We start from the raw sequence: 23,470 nt of genomic DNA, 5'->3' as shown, positions 1-23,470 counted from the left end.
AGTTACTGGAAAGATGTAATTAATAATCTAAATATTTTGCGTGAAATAATACGCATTTTATTTTAATTTGAGAATGATTTTTGAATGGAAAAGACGAATGAAATTAATTTAATGAAACAAATGCCAAAATTGAAAATGTTTTGTTTTATTTTTATGTAACGAATAATGCGTCTTTTCCATTGTTTTGCAAAATTAAAAATAATTTCCGCGGAACATTTTGAATTAAATAAAAAAATTTAATAAAATATGACTACTTTTGTTTTCTAAATTATCTACCATGCTAGACCTAACAAGGTTTTCAAATTTTCTTAAACATACCTCTCAACAGGGACTTCAGCATTTAGAACATATGTTCCGCCATCTTCTTCTTGGCTGTTTTGAACTTGTCGTGCCTGTCTGCCAGCCCGATGATCACATTTTACATCAATGTTAAGATCCTTACATTCTCGAGTTCCTTCCACGGAGTATGAACAGAAATTCCAATCACGATTCAATGAATTAACCGAATTTCGCACTTTTTGTCTAAGCACACCTTGGCCAGCTTCGTTACAGAGGACAGAACTTGGGAAAAGCATACTGATTTTGAATACACGCTGAGCTGGTTTCGACGCTGTTGATAAAATAAGAAATTGTAACATAGAAATTATAAGCTAATGTAAAGTTTAAACTTACCTGAACATGCTGGATATATCATTGGTAAACTAGGATTGTTAGTTGGTCGCCAAAAGCCTTCAGCTCCACATGTATAGAAAGCGGGAACTGGTTGAGAAAATCGTAATCCTTGATTACAGGCAATTTCACAAACTTTAAATTGTCCACCTGCACCCCAATCCTTACACTGTTGAACTCCTCCGATTGGATCCGGTAACGACGGACAGAATTCAGCTAAAGCACAAACAATTATTAAGTATAGCTTTCTGAAAACTGAAATGATCAGTGGTTGTGATACTTACAAAGTAACGATACTTTAAATGTACAGACAGCCGTGTTGCCTGCAGCATCCGAAGCGACATAAGCAATATCATATGTTCCCCATAATAAGTTTTGTCCAGGACGGTGTCCATTACGTTCTTGTACTTTGACAACTCCAACATTATCACTAAATTGTGGCTCATCCCAATTAACGATTGCGGAACCATTCTTAGCAATTACCCATAAATCACCAGGACAATGTTCAACTCTTGGTGCTACTTTATCAACTTCTAATTGTTGACATTTTGGACCAGAATATCCAGCCGGGCATATCCTCTGGCCACAATGTGATGGTACTATTCGTTCAACACCACCAAAAGTATCTTCGTAACCAGCCCATGTTAAAACTAATCCACGGTATAAAACTGGTTCGGTTCGACAGTCACGTACTTGTTTTTGTACTTCATTTGTCACATCTAAAGCACGTCCCCATATTTGTACTTTTGTTAAATGCCCTTGGAAACCAGATTCTGTATACGCTTTCGTGTTTCCACTTTGTGGTTTCCCTAATGTTACCCAGCCACTAAAAATAAGTGGTGTGTTTAGTAAAATATTATTATCTCAGAAAATGAATTAAAATATACATACTATGGTGGCAATTTTCGTCCACTTCCATAATTATCAGTTTTGCTGGCAATTAATCCTTCGGTGATTAAAGTCAATTCACCGCCATTGTCTCCATTCCAAACAATTGCAATATGATGCCACTGGCCGTCATTAATGGTGGTATATTCTCGGAAACCCAGATAAACGTCTTGTAAATCAGGGAAAAGTGATATTTGCACCCCGTTTGAATGAGCTTGAACTAAAACTTTCCTATCAGTGGCTACATGCAAGTCTCTGAAAAATAAGTTAAATTTTTTAGTACTTTTTGAGATTGGCATAAATTATTTCAGGAACGTCAAAACTTACGATACGCTATAAAGAGTAAAGAATATTCCTCCTTCATCTTTTTGAGTAAATTGTACCCACATGGCGATACTTAAAGAAGATTTTTCACCGGTATAGAATGGAATTACTTGAGAGGCACTACTTCGAGTTGGATCACTAAAGTATAAATCGTAATCCACTTGGATTGCTGTAAAAATTAAATCATATTTAGAAGTTTATAAAACTAATACACTACGTCATTCAGAGCCAACACCGTCGCTGTCTCTAGGTACTTGCAAAAGATAACAATAATGTCATCGTAAAATGCAACAGTATGTTTAATGTGTTAATATGCACTTACTTTTACGACAATCTTCGCCTGTTAAGTTGAATGGACATTGGCAGTAGAACTTGTTCGTTAAATCAATGCAAGTTGCAGATGGTGGGCAAGAATTTTCTTTACAATCTACAATATCCTCCTCACAACGTTTACCAGTATATCCTGGTGGACAAATACATGTAAATCCTTCACCATTATCGATACAACTTGCCCCATTTTTACATTCACCCTCTTGGCAAGCATCATATTCATACTGACATCCAATTCCTGTATAATCTTCGGAACATGAACAGTTTAATCCCGAACCAAAATCTTGGCATCGACCACCATGCATACATGGATTGCCGATGCAACGTTCAGGCGCTGTTTCACATTGTTTGCCATCTGTGCCTGATGGGCAAACACAGAAATAGTCCAAGAATAAGTTAATACATCGAGCATCATTTTGACATGGACGATTTTGACAGAATCCAATATCGGTTTCACATCGGGTTCCAGTCCACCCTTCAGGACATAAACATTTGAATTCTCCAACTTCATCTCGACAAGTACCCCCATTCAAACAAGGGTCAGTTTCACAATCATCTATGTTAACTTCGCAAATTTCTCCAGTGTATCCTTCGCGACACATACAAACATATTTGTTATCCAAATCAACACATCGATCAGTTCCAACAGGATTGCACGGATTGCTTAAACATTCATCTAATTCAGCTTCACATTGTAATCCAACAAAACCAGGTCGACATTTACATTCGAATCCATCTAATCTATTCGAACATGTGGCCCCATTCTGGCAAGGTTCCGACGAACAATAGTCAATTGCATGTTGGCATCTTTTACCAGTAAAACCAGCTTCACAATTACATGTAAATCCATCAATATTATCAATACAATTTCCATTGTTCTCGCATGGTTGGCTGGAGCATTCGTTAATATTTACTTCACAAGCTGCGCCTGTCCATCCAGGTAAGCAAATACATTGATGTTCATACAATTTGTCGACACATACACCATTTTTACAAGGATTTGCTGCACATAAGTCAATTTTTTCGTGACATCGTTTTCCAGTAAATCCAGGTGGACACGAACAACTGAAATCGTCTACAAGATCTGTGCAATTTGCACCTAACAAACAAGGTTCTTCAGCACAATCGTCGGTGTTAATTTCACAATGTTGTCCTTCCCATCCTGGCAAACACTCGCAAGTAAATCGACCTTGTTGCAAAGCAACACAAGTAGCTCCATTCACACAAGGATTTCCATTTGCCGTACATGGGTTAATCTTAAAAGAAAAAAAAGAAATGAAAAAGTGATCTTTCCATCTAATGATTAATTTTACTTACTGTTATATCACAATCAATGCCTGTATAACCAGATCGACATAAGCATGTAAAGTTATTATAGCCAGGTTCATCTTTACACATGGCTCGTTCTGGACAAGTGTCATTTCGACAATCGGTTTTTTCTTCTTGACAATTTATTCCAGAATATCCTGTTGGGCATTGGCAACGATATCCCTGCGGTAAATCAATACAACTTCCTCCGTTGTAACATGGTTGCGATGAACATTCGTCGATATCAATTTCACATCGACGTCCCGTAAATCCAGCTGGACAGAAACATTGAATTCCATGTCCCATTGGTACACAAAGTCCACCATGTTGACATGCATTTTCCGTACATTGAATGGGTTCACATTCTTCGCGGCCAGTTGCTCCAGGTCCAACTGTTTTCATATTTGTTGGACATTCTTGGCAAGTTGTTTGTCCAGATAGTGCTTGATAGAAGTTACGTGGACACAGTGAACATGGTGCTAAGCCTGTTGGAGAATATTGCCCAGGGGTACATTTTGGCCGACAACGATCCTTTCCCGGTGCTGCTGGTTGATATGTGAATGTATTTGCAGGACATGCTTGACAATCCTTGAAGCCACCAGTTGGAGGTTCATTTGTGTAGCTATTTCGAGGACACTCTAAACATGGAACTAATCCTGTTGGGGAATATGTTCCATATCCACAAACTGGTATACAATCGTCGATACCTTTTGATCCTTCTTCACGAGTGTATGTTCCTAAAGGACAACGAATGCATGAACCTTGACGATCACGATTTTGATAAAATCCTCGAGGACAATAGGTACAAAGCTTTTGTTTTTCTTCTGCAAAAGTTCCAGCAGGACAATGCACTGAAATGAAAAAAAATTATTAAAGCATTGTGTTATTATTTTGAAATAAATATAAAATTTTTTCTTCAAATTTAACTTACAGCATCTTGGTACATCTTTTTTATCCATGTTGAGCACTTCACCAACACTGCAAGTGAAACCTCGTGAAATTGATGATCTTAGCGCTTTTAGTGGTGGGCACTGATTTCCAATTGATGAGACATTTAATAATGGCTCAATAACTGCACTCGCATATGGTACTGACAAATCAAATATCAAATTTAATGTGGATCCACACAATTCGTATAATTGTGGTTGACGAATTGCAGGTACAATTGCCAAAATAAAGTCAATTTTGACTAAATTATCTTCGATTAATGCCGGCACAGCTTTTACAAATGAGACATTCATGTCAACATTAACAGCTGAACACCGTTGTGATAGAACATTATTTAAGTTCAAATAATACTGGGACATTAAATCTGTGTACTGAGTCAAACAAGCTTGAGCAACAGCACCATTCGCTCTGTACTGTACTGTAGATACGACATGGTAATCAGCTTGTTGTGTATCTGAAACAAAATTTGAATAAAAAAATATATCCAAACCCACCAAAGAACCAAATAGTGTTAATAAGTGAGTTTCAATTAATAGTTAATAGTATACAAGTTGTTGCATCAAGAGTAACTTACTTTCTGAGACACAATCAGGAACCACAGAGGTTGGACCCCATGGTCGTTTAGCATCACAACTGAACGTTTTCACAGGATCACCATCGGTAAATCGATATCCTTGGTTACATGTCGCAACACATTGTAAACCTTTTTCGCCTGGGAAACAATTTAATGCTCCATTTGCTGGTGGTTTTAATTCCCAATCTACACAAGGTGTTGCTTGAACTGATACTTGGAAATAACAACGTGCAGCGTTACCATATCGATCTGTAGCCACTACAGTCACATTTTCAAAAGCTCCAATTGGAATTGTAGCTCGTTCAGGAATAAACTTCAAATGAACTTCTCCTGATGCATCGGTTGTGTTAATTCTACGTCGTGTATCGTTGAAGTTAACAACATAACTGTCTTGTTTGTCAACTAATTCAATAACATAACTTTGTGGACAACTCAATTTTGGTGGAGTGTCATCTGGCACAGTGATATTAATTTCACAAATTGCCACATTTCCATCATAATCGAAAGCGATATATTTAACAACCATATCTTCGAAAACCTGGGTAGGGGTATGGAAATTTTGTGGTTTGACTTCTAATCTTGCTATACTTCCTGAGTTATCCACAGCCGTTGGTTCCGTGAAATTTACTGGTAACAATCCACCATTTGCATCTTTTTGTACAATAATAGGATGTTGAGGACAATTTTGGAATACTGGTGGTTCATTATCCACACACGGTGAGTATCCATAATCGTATCCAAGAAGTGGTTCTGTTTCTGGTTCATCACAACCCATTAGTTCAAATTTCAAGCATGCATTATCCATGTAGCTAACAATACCCAAAATAACAAGACGAGCTTGGACATATTTTGGTAGGGTAATCATTGCCAATTCTCCATAGTTACCAGGGTCACGCATTGTTAAATTGAAATTAGGGAAATACACTACATAATTTTCATTTTCGGCTTGTTTATAGAAAAATCGAATTTCTGTAGGCCGGCCAACAATATCATTAGTAACCACTCCTTTTACAAGAATGGCTTTAACGCGGTAAACTTTACCCAAATCAACGCTAACATATGTAAACGCTTCTTGTTTACCACACCAACCAGTGACTGAATTTAAACGGATATTTTTGGCTTCATAATTAGGCCGTTCTGATGTCGCATTAATTGCTGAATCAGGAATTTTTCCGGAAGCTAAACCTAATGGTCTGATGACTTTACATTCTGGCTCTCGTATACAAGTTATTGGTCGTGGATTTATTAATATGTAACCAGGACGATTACAGCCAAATTGTACTTCCGATCCCTGTTCATAACTTCTGGCTAGTTGATAACCGTCGACTGGTCGTCCCGGATCTTCACATACTGGACCTTCGCAACGTAAATCACCGAAATCCCAAACGCCATTGCCTTGACATCGGACGACATTGTCATGTTTACTGGTTTGTCCGGCTAGCTTGAATGTATTTTGGCATCCAAAGAAGAATGATGATTGATATTTTGTGTCAATATATTTGCCATATTCAGCACCAGGGGTAGGTAATGGTAAGCCGCAATCAATTCGTGGACAAGAAGGTTGTACACCAGAGAGCCAATAATCTGGTAATCCCTGTAAGAAGAAAAAGGTTTTAGAGCAATTAAAATAAGGAATATATGCTTGAAACTTACCGGTGTTGGATTGTAAACACATTGTCTGAAGCTAGATGTCGCAGTTTTTCGCAATATTCGACCAGTGCTTCCACAATTCAATGTAACATTTTCTCTAAAAGGAACAAGTACACTGTTTTCATCAGGACGAATTACAGTCAGGCCAACATTTTTGTCATTGGGTAGTGAAACACATTTAGCATCTGCAAAGAATTAAAATTTAGCTAATATTCTTCCAAAATTAATCATCAGTATCTTACATTGACATTCTGGAATAGTTCCATTCCAGGCACCAGTTGAGGTACATAACAAAGAAGCGGAACCCGACATAACATATCCAAAATCACATTGAAATCGTACCAATTCACCAAAATGATATTTCTCTTTCGTAGCCAAAATAATACCATTTTCTGGAGGGTTCAATGGTGGGCACATAACCGGAACACATGATTTATTAAATTGGAATGTATCACCATCTCTAAGTCCTGTTTCGAAGTTTTCCAAATTGAAACCTGCTGTTCCGTTGGCTGTGTAAAGTTCATATCCCACATTACAGGCGCACGAATAATCACCAGGGCTGTTGATACATTTTTGATCACATCCTCCATTTTGATCGTTACATTCGTTTATATCAGCGCATTCTAAACGAGTACATCCCATTACTTCCAATTTCAAACAAGGAGCTACCACATAATCTTGGATTTTAAATTTAATGTATTGAGCTTCAATTGGCATGGGTAAGTTAAGAACGGATAAGGTTGGTTCCAAAATACGAAATTCAACAGCTGTGCCATCTGGATTTTTATAATCTTTGAATACATCAGCTAAATCATTGGTATATTGAATTCGAACTGCCGATGTAAAAGCAACATTTCCATCAAATCGAGTCACACTCATTGTACGGAATCCTCGAATTATTGTAGGAGCACGCATGTCCAATAAAATCCAATTTTCTCCACCGCCAATATGATTTCCACACCAGCCTCCACCATTGTTAAGCCGGACCATCTAAAAAATTTTCAAAATTATTTCTCCGATTTTGGGTTAACATAACTCAAATACTAACCCCTTTGCTATATCCGTTTTCATTGCCAGAAACTGTAATTGATTCATCGGGAATACCACCATTTATTAAACCTAAATCTCCAACAGGACGACATTCAAGAGTCGGCGCAAATCCTTTGCGACACTTGCAGGAGAATGCTCCGGGAGTATTAATACATTCAGTCGAAGCTAAATCACATTGGCTATTTGCGCATTCATTAATATCATCACATTTGGGTGGATCACTGAATTCTTGGGTTGTCCCGCAACGAATTAAATTTGATCCTGTTAATTTGTATCCACGGAAACATTGAACTCGAGCTTCGTCACCGAAGTAGTATTGTCGTGTTGTGTCAGTGATAAAACCATTTTTAATTACTGGCAAGTCTGCGCAACGTGCACCTGCAAAAAAGCAAAAAATCAAATTTATGTTTTAAGTATTCGAGTTAATTCTTATAAAGATGCAACTTGATCAATTTACTTACGGGTGCAAGTGGGTACATCTCCAGACCATGTTCCGTTACTCATACAAAGAATCACTGGATGACCAGTACGAACGTATCCAGGTTCACATTCGTAACGTACTATCGTACCATAACTTCTACCTCCTCCATTTAACAACGTGACATTTGCATGTGGAACGTCTGGCAATGAAACACACTGCGATGCCAAGCAAGCTGGTTTTCGCTCCCATCTACCATCGGCCAAACATGAAATTCGTTCAATTGGTTGTCCCGTAGGGAAGGCAAATCCTGCATAACACTGATACATAGCTACTCCACGATATGTTACATTTGTGGATCCAATCGAAAAACCATTATCAATTTGTGGGACTGGGCCGCAATATACTTCTTGACATTTTGGAATATAAGTGATAGACCAATTACCACCAGGCAAACATTTTGTCGTTATTCGTGATTTTCCCGTTGCAAATTCTTGACCAATTGGGCAGCTAAATGTAATTATCGTTCCAAAAGCTGTATCACGACTTGATGCAAGTGCTCCATATCCCGGTTGTAAATCAGGACAATCTAGGAAAAACAATTTCTTGTGATTTTTAACCTTAATAATATAAATTATTATTATTCCGAAAATTTAGTACATAGGAGGTTCTTTATGCTACCTTTGTTACAACAAACGTCAATGCGTCATGATAAGCCTAACAACAAGAACTAACAACAAAATTTTAATACAAAAAAATAACTTACCGGAAGAAAATGTAGCTTTCCATCCAGGACTATTATGTAAAGCGTCGGTGACAAATCGTACCAACATTTCTCCACTTGAAGCTGTAAGCGTAATTTTTGGTTTGGCACTGGAAGTGAAACCATTTCCTGGATGTAATCGTAATCCACTTGTACTTGATCCATCAAAAACTTGCACATAGTCAGATTGATGTACATTAAAATCATCAAAATTCAATGAGAGTGGATTTCCTGTAGGATTTTTAATTTTATATAAACATTCTTGATTACTTGGATAATCTCCTAAATAAAATGCTGGCGATGTAAATGTTCCATTTCTGGCGACGATTGTTGCTTTACAACCCTGAGTGTATTTAATTTTGAAACCACGTTTCGAGTCTCCCAAACTTGTTTTGAAATAAATATACAATTGGTTACTGGTAGACATTAACATATTCACATTATCTTCCAAATTTCCAGTGAGTTGACCAATTAATTCACTTTTTGGTGAATCACCATTACGTATTAAAATATAATCACGATTCTGTCCCAATTCTAAATCCTCAATTTCTAAACTAATAATACGCCCAATTTGTGCTTGAATAATGTACAAACATTCTAAACCTCCTGGATATTGTTTCGGATAACCTGGAGATGTTAAAAATTGACCTTGAGGTGTGGCTCGTAAAATTCCACCACAAGTTTGTGGTTCAGTTTTCCATGAAGCTCGAAAACCTTTACGCTCAACTGATGCATCAGTACTAAACTTAACAATCATGAAATTAGAAGCAGATACAAATAATTTGTTAGCTAAATCTTGTTTTCCAGAAAGTGTTGCTAAATTTACAGCCTTGTCTTCAGTACGACCTCCAACTAAAATTTGTACAGTATCAAATGTTTTTTCTGTTTCAAATTCTTGGAATTGTAATAAAATATTATGGCCTTGCGGACCTTCCAACGTCCATATACAATTACTGAGAGGCTCATATTTGTGTGGATAATTTGGACTTTCCACAACATCCCCACTACTTGCCATATAGTAATGGCAGTTAGAAGGACAATCAATTTCATCGGAAGCGTCTCCGCAGTCATCTTGTTTGTCACATTTGAATGCAGAATTGATACAACGACCATTTGAGCAGTGGAATGAATTGGCTGGGCAAGCTGTCGCTCGGCACATAAATGGTAAAAGTGATTCGCATGTTGTTAATTCCCATGATTGCTGTTCTTCAGTTACTGTTACATCTACACATTCACCCAATTGGGGATTTGGTTGATCCAATGCCCAAAATCCAGCATACTGTGAGACTAGTGTACCCGCTGCAGATTCTAATGTGTTTGTTCGTAAATCATCTAATGCAGCTAACCCTAACCAGTAATGTAATTGACCGCCACGTCTTTCTGTATTGCCTGCAGCTAATGTTGCTGTTACATTATTTTCTGGGTAACTTTCAACTACCATTAAATCACTACCATACCTTTAAAATAAATTATAAAATCATTGTTTTAATTTCTCTTTAAACATGCAATAATTCATTATAAATTGTAGCCAGTTTTGATAACTGGAAATTTTATCTTATGTTAATCAAATTATATATAAATTCATTGAATTTGATCACTGTTATATTGTTATCGTTTTAAAACAAAAGTTATTTGAATTTTTGTTTACTATCTCAGCGGATTATAAGAAAATCTTATAAATGATCGTTTTGCTGAACTTTTGCATTCTAAACGAACAAGTTATTATAAATCAAAAACTAGGACTAATCAAAAGAGAAGTAGAGTCAGGATGATAAAAATGACACACATTTATTTTTCGTAAGTTGTGATGATTCTTAGTTTTTGAAATAAATTTTGTGAAAATGTCCAAAATGTGAAAACCATGAATTGGGTAGAAAAATCACAATTTAGTATTTTTTTGTTAAATATTTGTAATGATGAAAAAAATTAATTAAAAAAAAAAAATTAAACAAAATGGAGTTTTTTTTGCAAATTTTGCAAGTTTATTTAGATAATAATCGTAAATGGCATTAGGAAATCTATTGGCTACAGTATTTCTTAAAAAAATTATTTCAACCAAAATTAATCAAATTTTGAATTTAATCAATTTTTTTCCTGGGTGGGAATTTTACAAAGATTAATATATCAACTTCAAAAACATCTTCAATGTGTGAATATAAGCAAATGTTAAGTATAACCGAAGCGGACATTCACCATTTGATGATGTTATAGGTTATAATAAAACGCCAAAAGAAGTAATAAATATTATATGATGAAGACCTAGTGGGGCCTCTTTTGATACGGTTGCCTATAACATGCACATCAAGCTGAAGAGAATACTAACCAATATATCGTTAAATCAAGTGTAATAATAAAAAAACACGAATTATTAAAAAAAATAATCCCATGTCTGTTTACACCTTTAAAAAAATTATTTATCTACACGTAATTTTTATTGAAATTTTGTTCTTTTCTCTGTTCTTTTCGGGACAATGAGTTACGATAAAGATTAGAGAACCTGTGTAAGTAGAAGACCAGTAATGCCAAACACGGCGCCATAATATCAGGCATGTTTAATGTAAAATTAGCTATCTAAATAAGGCGCCAATTTTGTGACTTCTTAGGTCATTTAACCACTGAGATCTAGTGAAGAGTAAATACTAAATGGGCATGCCAAAATACGAAAGTCTCAAATTCTGTTTCTAAAGTTCAAAGAAAGTTCAAATTGATGTAATTTCTTTGGTTTCAAAGGCATTGTGGGCTGTACAATCCCAACATGACTGCCATAATTTTGTTTTAACAAAATTAATAAAGGTCTGAAATTTTAACCTCTTGATATTGTATGCCCCTCCACATATAAACATCGTACCATTTACGAGCTTAGTTATTAAACGTGTAACGTCATTTTTAATGTCACCGTGTAAATGAACATAACAAAAATTAATCGGATATAAATAATTTAACACGTAATCAATATTTACAAATAAAAAATAATTATTTTACCTTCGACATAATTCGGCTGCTTTCTCCCACGAATGTTTGATGCCAAAAAATTTATAACAATGTAAACCTTTTAATTCCCAACCTGTAACAAAAAAATTTAAATATTTTAATATACTGATGCAAAAATTTATCATTTATCTTCAAAAATAAGAAATCATACTTTAAATTCATTGCTTTTCTCATGAAATAATAGCATGTTAAAGTTAAATCTAAATAAGATGCGTGTGTTCTGGTTATTGTTATTGAAGCGAAAAATTGGACGGAAAATAGAATATGGAAGTTAATTAATTAGAGGAAGAAAAAAGTAATTTAAATGGCTAATTTTTAAATTTAAAATTTGTAATGCGTGTACATATAAACTGGATGCTAAAAGGAATTAATTCTTTACAGAAGGTGTTATTGATAGTTTGTATCATACAAAAAATTTGTAGCGCAGAAGCTACGTTAGCTAAGCGAATTCCGTCAGGGATTGAAAAAATAACCCATTTTATAAAAAAAAAATTAATTTGAAAAAATTTTAAATTTTGTTCTTTGCGAATAAACACCCCTCCACCCCTTGTTTATTTGCCGATTTTTCTCATTAACGAACTTGACCTTTCAAATACAAAACCCTTCTTGATACCAAATTTTATTTATATATATATATATATATATATATATATATAAATTTTAACGATGGTCATTTTTGACATCTGTTAGGTAGGATCGATGAACATTTGAAGAAAGTTTTTCAAAATTCGATCATCAGGGCAAAAGCAATAGCTCCATTACGGAAGAAATTCGCTAACGACGGTAGAGTACGTATTCAATTCCAAAAATAATTATTCCATGAAAAACAAAAACAAATCAATATTTGATTGAATCAAGCTCCGATACTGACAAAGATAATTATTTAATTACAAGAGATGTCTTTTTAATTTTCTTTTCTATTATATGCTATGGAGCCACAAGTCACAGTAAAATAACACAATACAGCCGCAGGTCTCTGAATGATAGTCAGTACTTTTGAGTGAATATTTCAACGTAATCCAACTTGACTTATGCTGTGGGTTCTACTCTCCTAGGGTTTCGATCGCTGTATTCTGAGGATAAGCAAGAACACTAGTACAACAACATTTCTATCTCCTCTCGATATATTATAGATTTCCAAGAGACGGTAAAAACTATAAAGCTCGGTCTTAAAGTATCACTTCACTGTCAATTTCTCTGAACAAGCGGCCAATCTAGAACTTATATGGGTTGTCTTGCTGTTCTTGAAATGTTTCAAACACTGTTAAATTATCAACGATCAGAAATATATTATTCTTTGCAATTTTGGTGACGCTTTGTATGAATAAGCTGGAGCTAACCTTCGTTTATCTTACCAGCTCAAATAAGTCTTTTCATAATTTTTTTCACAAAACATTAAAGATATTTTTTGAGAATAATAAAGCTATCTAAATAATAACTAATAACTAAGATAACTAAAGCTATCTAATAACTAAGCTATCTAAACTGAAGTTTATCTAGCTTTCCCACTTAAATTGCCAACCAAAGAAATCTGTATGAAATAGGTATTTTTTACTGAAGCCTCGGAATATTTTCAGCTGTGAACAAATTGGAAATATGTTTTTGTTCTTTATAGTATCTACCATATCATGCCTTGATACATGTTGTACATAATGCTTGCGTTACTTTTTTTTAATGCCAGTATGTTGGTTACTACCGTTTCATTTCTATGTAGTTAAAATTGTTGACGTCATCATACTGATCAGTATATTGGTATTAATAAAGAAACGCATGTATTCCAAGCATAATGAATGGTGAAATTACGGAAAATAAATGAATAATTTCGGATCTGTATATGTTAGGCAGACATAATTCAAATTGTATGAGTTCGAGAATTGAAAAAATTTACTTCTTAAATCGTGTTCTATATTTTATTATACTTTCCTTATATTATTTTGATGCGTGTGTTTTATAGTCGAAAAAGGCAATGTCATTTGTTGATTATTAGTTATCTTGTATTTCTTGATAGACCATGATAGGCAGGGCCGGATTAACCCTCAACGGGGCCCTAGGCAACCATCAATTTGGGGGCCCTTTTTTTCACGTCCGTTCCCTTCTTTTTTCGATTAAAAAATACAAACTTTTATCTTTCATAAAAATTCTACATTTTAAACATGTCGTTTTCTACATTTGTTTTCGGCAAACACACTGAAGTGTGTTTGGCGTATAACAGCGTATTTAAACTGTATTGTGTTTGGCGTATAGCAGCGTATTTAAACTGTATTGTGTTTGCTGTATAGCAGCGTATCTAAACTGTATTGAGGTTGTTGTATAGCAGCGTATCTAAACTGTATTACATGCGTTAATTTAGTATGAACACTGATGTGATTTTATTTCATGAATATTGATGAACTTTAATACGAACATTTTTCTATGTATATTAATTCTTAATTAAATTTCTAAATTATCCTGTACGTTGTTTAGTTGTGTCCTATTTGTCCCTGCGCAACCCCAAATATTACAAGTTCTGATTATATTTTTCTTTCACTCTCTAGAATTTTATGTTTGTAAGAAAATTTGAGAAGTCTTTTTCATTTTTCGGGGGCCCCCTAAAATCGGGGGCCCCAGGCAACTGCCTATTCTGCCTACTTGTTAATCCGGCCCTGATGATAGGTAGACACACAAACATATAGACAGATAGACGGATAGACTGATAGATAGTTAAATAGATAATAGATAGGTACTTTCTCTGATGTTTTATTTAAAATAAAAATACTTGTTTATTTGTTTATATTTTATGTATAGAAGTGGAAGGAGATATAACTTTGTTAAGATTTTGACGTGCTTGGAAAACGGATCTGTCTACTTTTATGTATGAATTAGAATAATTTATTTTTATTGATTAACAATCGTAGAATACAAATATTTCTTGAAGATCAAGGAGGCATATTTTTCACCAGAGTGCTGAATCGCATTGGGATTCGTAATTTAAATTTAAATAAAGCGAAAATAAATATGTAGGTTTTATTACAAAATTTGTATGTTTTTTGACATTTACTTATAATACATTGAAAACTATTTTTATACTAAAATACAAAATTCATATGCTTGAAATTTTAAAAAAATTGTGAATTGGTAGAATATACGTAAATAGTTACGTCATAAAATTAAGTTTAACAATCGAGTTTACAAGCTTGAAAATGGAGTGTTACGGGTTCGAATCCTATCAATCAACAGCAGTTTGTCAATTATGATAAACGATTTGTAAATGTTAAGAACGAAGTAAACGTAAACTTTTTGCAGTTTCCTTTCGCATATTTTGGTATAGTTCCCAAAAAAAGATGACACCCGCCTCAGGCCTCACAATCTAACAACTCCTATATAGCCTTCACATAATTTTCATTAAATATTATGTAGGAGGCTCGTTATATAAATATACAGATATTTAATATGATGTTACTTCATAAATGGGAGAGATTGTCATAAAAGATATCACCACTTAAATCGAAGAAACACGTTGCCCAAAATAATTTTATCAGCTATACCGTTAATCCGACGAAAAAATAAACCTGTGAAATTGAACATTATATCCTTTCTCTTTCCAAACTAGAAAGGACCTCCTATTATGGATAAAAATTTAACAAGCACTCGGTTTCGATGGGTAAAAAAACAGGCTTGCAACAAGTTTGAAACTAGTTTTCAACCAAAATTTTGCATCCATTGGGAGAAGCTCTAACGGTAAACTATTTTTATGTAAATAAAATCTATTAATTCTTTGAAATTGTTTAATAAATAGTGCTTTTTCAATATAATTATGCATCATCTACAAAATCAGATCGATACACGTCAGTATCGTTGCAATAGGCAGTTCCGCTTCGTCTATAAGATTTGACTTGGTACCCCCAAGAAGCACACGTAGTTATTTTATTTGAATTTAATATGATTACTTTTCATTCTACAATTGTTAAACAATATTTAATAAAAAATAAATTATTTTACATTTTTGTATAAAAAAAAACAAATCTGTACTTATTATTAATTTTTTTTCTATAATCTGCAATTGGCAAACAACACCTTTAATTAGAAATAAGAAAATGTATGTAACAAAAAGGTTTTCATTTTTTTAATAAATAGATAATAATTAAAATTGAATTAATTATTCATGCATGCATGACGTCTACATCATTCTGTGTAACAAATATAACAGGTGACATTTTTATTTCAATTTTAATTACTGCATGTATGCAGATTTTTTTTTGCTTTAATAACGGATATGTTGAAAATTATTATTAATTAATTAACATATTACTTTTATTTATTTTCATAGTTCATTAAATTTGATTAGTAAGATATTATAATACTTAAGTTTCTAAATACTTTAAGTCATACTTAAACACTTGATAGAGTACATACATAATTTAATTGTTATTATCTGTATGTAATATTTATTTTATAGGGTGGACCACTGAAAAAAAAAATATCTTAGCCTAAAACATAATATCGATATATTTCTTACAAGACCCCAATGGCCAACGAAGGGCGACACCATGACACACTTAAATAACGATTTATAGACCGATAATTAGTCGATATGAATTGATACTTATGATGACGCTAATCAGTCCTATTATTGGATTTCCTTCAATCAACAAATTCAGCCCGTTCCAATAATTTTCATTCACGTTTACTTCAAGATATAAGGATTTGAATTTTATTTTTTCGAATATTTGATCTTAACTTAAATTAACAAATGGCGTTCGAATTAACCACTTTATCTTTAATTTGTAGCCAATTTTTGGATACGTCAAAAGGCTGGAGACTCTGACAGACAAATTAATTATTAGCAATTTCCTTCCAGTAATCAAGTTTTTATTATAATTTTTTGCCTTTATTTTTATCATAATTTTATTTGTTTGTAATTTTTTTAAACATTCTGTATAATTTGTATTACTTATTAATGTGATATCCGATATCGGATATTGCTAATTATTACTTATGTATTACAAAAGTATTACTAAATATTATATTTATTTATATAAATTATATTATTTCATATTAGATTGGATCATTAATTTTATTAATTTCAAGGACACGAATTATTTGTTAGGTAAAATAAATATAGAACAAAAATTATATTAATAATAATATTTTGGTTATGTAAATATTGAATTTAAAGTAATTAGTGATTCCAAAATCGATTATTTTTAAGTGACAAAAAATTTGGTATTAATTTTAAAGGTGGTAATTAAATTATGACCATTTTATCAGTCACCTTCAAAAAAAAAAAAGGTTTCATTCGTTTTATTCCGATACGCTTTCCTGATGGTTATTTTATGTTTTTGTGGATACTCTAGTTTGAGTAAAAAATTAAGGTTTTAAAAATCATCACCATATTTTATAGCCATACATAATTTTCGGTTTTAACGTTTAATTTTAAAGCTCTGCGCTTGTATATCTTCAATCCTTTCAGGCAAGTACCAGCTATCTATTATAAATATTTCTTGTGTGTAGATGTTAATCACTGTACTCTTCCTAAACGGATCGACCGATTTTGATGATATTTTTTGTGGGTGCTCAAGTGGATCCGATGACGGTTTAGATTCACAATTCGGTCCAATACAACTGTTTATGAGGCTTCCGTACCAAAAATTAAATTTCATTAAATGGTGGGAGCGCATACTATTTACTATGTATTTTTAGTAGTATTGGGGTATTATTTATAAATATATCGCAAATAAAATTGTGATACCATGGACAGTTTTAGTTTTGGATGAAAGAATTGGAGGAAACTGTTTCTGTTTTAAACTGAAAAAAATCACAGAAGATAAATTCCGATTCAGTATTACAAGTGTGCATTGCATAAAAACTATTAAATTCTGTACAGGAATCAAGGCACACCTAATTTCTTAATCCCTAAAAAATTTTTTAATTTAATGTTAGATAACTAATGATTTAATAATATGTATTATTGCAATATTAACTGATGAACACCAGTAGTAAGACAATAAATACATACATTAAGTACTAAACAAGATCATTACTATTGATAGATACGCCTAGATAGTAATTGCAAAATGAAAACTACAATAAAGAACGTTATAAATATTATTATTATTATAATTTAAAAACAGATAAAAGAAAAATCGTAAGTACATTGACCTATTCTTAGCAACAATACTGTCCCCAATAATTTATAATATTTATTTATTTATAAAAATATTTATAATAAAAAAATCGCTAACTATTTACTACCTCTTCAATTATATGTATCTTGTTTTCATTGCTTGATACAAACGTATGCGCTCAGTTAGTGACTCGATCAGGCAATGATTATGTAGTATGATAGTCGTTAAATGATTTCTGTGGTATTTGGCAGAATATTGCTGGCATCAATTCTAGGCTGTCTTGTTAGAGAAAAGTGACTGTCATGGATGCTGTTTTAGCAATCAAATATCAAGTATTCGGAGTAAGCAGTACGCTTCGTCTTGATCTGATGATTCTGGATGACCATAACAAAGTTGTAACAATCATCGAAATATGAACTCTACTTGAGAAATCTTCGGATGCTTCAGAGTTCGCTGAGAAGCAAGAGCTCGATAAATACATGCTGGCGAGTTAACCTCAAATAGTTATGGAATCTCACAGGTGCATTTGATGTTGTTTTGCTCTAAGTCTTGCTAGTTTAAGTCAACAAGATTTCTCAGATATTGTTTCTAAATATTTACGTTATATTTCCATGCTTACATACATGATTATGTACAAACATATGACGGATAAGGATTAAATTAAAATTAAATTAAATACAAAAGTTTCGAAACAGACTGATCTTACAATTAAATGAAATGCACTGCATTTGGTCCTCTGACGTCTCAAGGGAAAAATTATTTTCTTTTTTCGTTTATTAAAGTTTATTTTCTTGTCATTAAAAAGTATGTAATCTTAATTAAAGTAATTTTAAGATTTAAAAAAACCTATGTTTGAACATGGTATTTTATTCGAAAAGCCTGGGTGGGATTTGAATTTCTGTCCAGAACCAAAGAACGATGACGACAGTTTTCTGTTAAGGAGTACGCATTGACGTGTTCAGTGATAAACACCTTATTCGTTATATTTTCGATCTTGAAAGAAGAAATTACCTGTCATTGAAATTACTAAGCAGTATGAATAAAACTATCGATGACGATGCACATAACAGTCTTCCGTTTTGAAGTTAAGGTTAATAGTTGTCAAGTAAAGAAATGTGCAGTGGACTAAACTGAACAGAAGTATTAGCACGTGGAATCAGCCTTATTCTTGCTTTAGAAGATTAAACTATTCGCTTTTAAAATTATTTTCAACATTTAACGTAAGTTACGCAAACTTGTGAATTAATATTAAGAAGTATTTTTTTAATGTCCGTATTTAATGGTAAAAAAATTTCAATTATGTGTGTGAGTGAGTTAGATTCATATAAATTATATATAAATACAAGTTTGTATCTTTATTTAATACATAAAATATAATTAAATATGTTTATTCAATTGTATGTATGTATGTACCTATGTATGAATGTGTGTAAGTAGCAAAAAGTAATTCGCGGAACTTGTAAGGATGTCATTTCATTCATTATTCTGATTATTTTATGTATGATGATGGTAGTGATGATATTCAATCAATAATAAAATCATTTGTTCTAAATTTTTTTTTTAATGTTTTCTTTTCAGTTTTTATTACTCATCAAAGAAGTCTTAGAGTCTTCAAAATCTTTCTAGATAAGACATAAACTTCACACTCATTATGGAAAAAATTTTCCCATTCGATTGTTTTTACATTAGCACATTCGTAATCTGCCTCTGAGAATGAAAATGACCTCAAAAATGTAAAATAATGTGAATGAAAACCGATTTTTTTCATCATCTTCACAACAGCTCAAATTTCAAATATCTGGTAGCGTTAGGATCAACACAAACTGATGCAGGGAAAAGTTACTAAACGCAACGTTTTGCCACAGTATAAAACATTTTAACACACATTGATCTATGAAAAATGTTGATAAACAAAATGTTTTGTCTAAGGACGTTTTGTTTAGGAACATTTTCAAAACTCACTACTCAAACAAATGTTTTGCTTTAAAAACATTTTATACAAAATGTCTGTTTCTATTAAAAGTTTGTACAAAAGCTGTTGGTCGAAAACTCATATTCATGGAACAGGATTAACAGGGCCAACGAAATCTGTCCAACATTAAATACAAATATATGTTTGACAACGTTTTTATACAAAGCACTTTGCTCAACAACAAAATAGTTTTAAGCCCCCTTTAAATAAAAACGGTAGTAAAGCTAGTAAAAGCATGTTAACCTCAAAATACACACTTTTAAGCCAAAATAGTAAAAAAATAATTATTAATATCTAATGTATTAAACAATTATATTAAAAAGTTCACGTCGCCTCCACCATAATTTTAATTTCAGATAGGTATTATTATATTGTAATCGGTTTTCAATACATGGCAAAAATTTAAATTTTCAGAATTCCTAAAAATATGTTAATGATAATTAAAAAATCTCTGCCTATGTTTTACTAAATTTGACCGTTTTGGATTTGATTACAGTTTATTGTTTCAAACAAGTCAAATAAAACTGTATAATAGTAGTATGAGTTCGAGTAGTAAAATGAAAATTTAGCAGGCAAAGATAAAGGAGACACAAAGATAAAGCACTTCCACTACCCAGAGCGCTATTACGGAGCGTACCTACACATACGGTATAAAATTGACATGTTATTGACTAAATTATTGTAAACAGTATTTGACCCGTATCTATTTATCAATAATTCATATAATTTATATAACACTGTTTGATAATTGAACTTTCTAAACAGACATTTAGCAAGGTTTTAAAAATACCTACTTTTTTGTTTTATTAATTTATCATTAATTGATCGATGATAAGTCAATAACTTGGGGCATATTTTTAATAAATTATTGTAATATTTTAGTGTAAAATGACGTATATAATTTACATGAAAGTCCGATTTCCAATGCACGCACTACACTTAAATATTGCAAAGTTTGCCACCTGATCTCGGTTAAAAAATATCCCATTTAAAAAAAATTTATCATTAATTAAAATTATATTTTTGAAAAAATAACTTTAGACTTAATAGCTTGTACAATACTGTATATTGTAAATCAATTGTAAATAATAAAAAATAAGTACAAAAAACAAAAATCCCTTCTAAACTAAAAAAACAAATAATATTTAATCAATATTTCGTAAAATTATTTTGACTGTCACGAAGGCTAACCCTTAACAAGAACGAAAATAAGGAAGTATCCAATAAATATATATTTTACATCGAATATGAATGGTTAGCATTCACTTTTGGTACTTGCCTGTTTTCTTTGTTGTTTGTAACCTTTTTGTCTGGTCTAAATGGCTAAATTTACTAACAGAAAACTTTAAAGCATCACAAATTTCTAATTTTCTGAAAAAATAATAAAATTAATATAATTTTTTTACAGCAAAAAAGCTTTCGTATTTCACAAAAAAGCAATTACAGTCCGAAATAAAATAAGTAACGTAGATTTTTCAACAGGTTTTCTGTTTCATTATAATATTTATGTGTAAAATAAATTGATATATTTGATTTATAATTAATTGTTCTACGAAATATTTTTTGCGATTTTAATCATTTTTATTTTAAATAGAAAAAATTTGTACAGTTACTAATAACAAAAAATGCCTAAAGTGAGACTAATAATTAGGTTTTTGTAAATGAATAGTTTCATGAATGACAAATTTATATATTGAATTATATAATTAACCGGTTTTTTACTTTTTGAAGAATTCCAATTCTAATATTGAAAAAATGTTTTTTTTTTTTTTTTTTTTTTTTTTGGAAATTTTTAAAGAAAGGTGAGAATTTTACTGCCTGAAGTTTTGATAATAGTTTGTATATTTATTCTATTGTTTGTACCCTTGAAGGCACAAAATATCATACTTTGAATTAAAACATCAGATTCATTAACAGTCAAATAAGTTTTCTTTAAACAACAAAATTGAAATTGATAACTAAATTACTATCGAAATTTTGAAACACAATTTACAAAACCAGTACGTTTTAAACAAATAAAACTTGAGTTATCGTATGTTTTAACTCCTCTGAATGAAAAGAGTCCAAAACTAAATTGTATCAAGTTTTTTAAAATTTTCTACCGAAACTTATAGAAACCAAAACTCTGTATCTTCAAACAAAGCAGTACTTAGTTCATATTATTGATTTTGACCACCTAGGATAAATTTTTCCAAGGCAAAAAAATATTCCCACAAAGTACTTATTTAATTTAAAATATGGCTAATTAAAAAAGACATTACTCTGCCTGACCAACTTTGTTAGTGACCTGTAATGGAAGTTTCATCAAAAATCTAAAGGATATTAAGCGTTGTAGTTGTAGCCAATTTTGAATGTAGGTATATACGCGTAGCATCGATTCAAAACTTGCATTAATTGTAGTTTTCCTTTCCAAGAGATTTCCAAGAAATAGCCATATAAGTTTAGCATGCATTCTTTTACATATGTATAAATTAATAAATAAATCAATGAATCACATATTTTAATCAAATACTTAAAAAGAATTTTAATTTATTTAATTAATATCAGGAGTGGATGCTAACTTTTTATTTAATTATCAATCCATTAGAAAGTGTTTCTTCGATAAAGAGAAAATTATAAATTTTAGTTTTTTCAAAAGAATTGCGAACGTCATCTGCATCTTAAATCAGATTTAATTCTATTGAAATTTTTTTTTATTACAAATTAAAATTTCATGTTATTTATGAGATTTTGAATTAAATCGGAAGTTGAATAGATTTAATACAGTAATTCTTTTATTTAAAACGATTATGATATACTTTCGTATATTATATGCATTGAATGTGAGGTTCTAACATTTCCTTTCAATTTGGCTTCTCGAATGGACAACTAATTGTAACTATTATAGCTAAACGAAATTAATCAATAATGTTTACTTTATGACATTCCGAAGCCAAAAAACATTTGTTGTGAATTTATGATTTTTGAAAGTCCCTACACGAAGAAAAATTCTTGATTTCATAAATATAGTGGTAGGTTTATATCCTCACCATAGGGTAGTGAGGATGAAATTTTGTATATGGAAAACCCATGTAAATACAGATCAACATTTGCCTAAATGTCGTGCTACTAGGGTTTTTTTTTTAAATTTAATATGATTTATAATATTTACAAAAGATAATTCAAATTATTGTTCTCACAAGCAGAATGTTAGGAATGTCTTTTTATTAGTCAAAAATTTGAAACTATATTTTATCGTTGTACGAATTTGAAACAATGGTTATAAAGCTATATATGTTAAATTCGAACCGGCAAATGGCCAAACTATTTAAGTTAGAAATTTGTATATATTTTTAAAGCAGAAATGTCATGGAATGAATATTTGATACAGAACTACTAATAGTTACGGTTCTATAAAATAACTACAAAATTTTTTCTATCCTGTCATGGACACGCATGTTCTTCCTATTCATGAACAATAGAATATTTTCAAATATACCCA

At 31.9% G+C, this 23,470-nt stretch overlaps 1 protein-coding gene across 2 annotated transcripts in view; it reads right to left on the bottom strand.

Moving 5' to 3' along the window:
* The window catches only part of LOC123302921, a 71,094-nt gene that overhangs the window by 4,161 nt on the left and 43,463 nt on the right, over nucleotides 1–23,470 (bottom strand). For both annotated transcript variants that reach the window (XM_044886018.1, XM_044886023.1), the window contains exons 4-18: nucleotides 11,905–11,986; nucleotides 8,926–10,379; nucleotides 8,203–8,748; nucleotides 7,740–8,119; nucleotides 6,934–7,681; nucleotides 6,695–6,876; nucleotides 5,042–6,635; nucleotides 4,451–4,921; nucleotides 3,529–4,370; nucleotides 2,204–3,467; nucleotides 1,885–2,050; nucleotides 1,561–1,812; nucleotides 954–1,495; nucleotides 673–885; nucleotides 319–610 (exon numbers count right to left, since the gene is read on the bottom strand). In XM_044886018.1, coding sequence (XP_044741953.1) covers nucleotides 319–610; nucleotides 673–885; nucleotides 954–1,495; nucleotides 1,561–1,812; nucleotides 1,885–2,050; nucleotides 2,204–3,467; nucleotides 3,529–4,370; nucleotides 4,451–4,921; nucleotides 5,042–6,635; nucleotides 6,695–6,876; nucleotides 6,934–7,681; nucleotides 7,740–8,119; nucleotides 8,203–8,748; nucleotides 8,926–10,379; nucleotides 11,905–11,986 — 9,028 coding nt within the window. The remainder of the gene's footprint in view (nucleotides 1–318; nucleotides 611–672; nucleotides 886–953; nucleotides 1,496–1,560; nucleotides 1,813–1,884; nucleotides 2,051–2,203; nucleotides 3,468–3,528; nucleotides 4,371–4,450; nucleotides 4,922–5,041; nucleotides 6,636–6,694; nucleotides 6,877–6,933; nucleotides 7,682–7,739; nucleotides 8,120–8,202; nucleotides 8,749–8,925; nucleotides 10,380–11,904; nucleotides 11,987–23,470) is intronic.

Source organism: Chrysoperla carnea, chromosome 1, assembly GCF_905475395.1.
Source record: "Chrysoperla carnea chromosome 1, inChrCarn1.1, whole genome shotgun sequence".
Taxonomy (NCBI): Eukaryota; Metazoa; Arthropoda; class Insecta; order Neuroptera; family Chrysopidae; genus Chrysoperla; species Chrysoperla carnea.
Note: the sequence above shows the minus strand (reverse complement) of the source record. Positions and strands in the feature narration are given on the sequence as shown.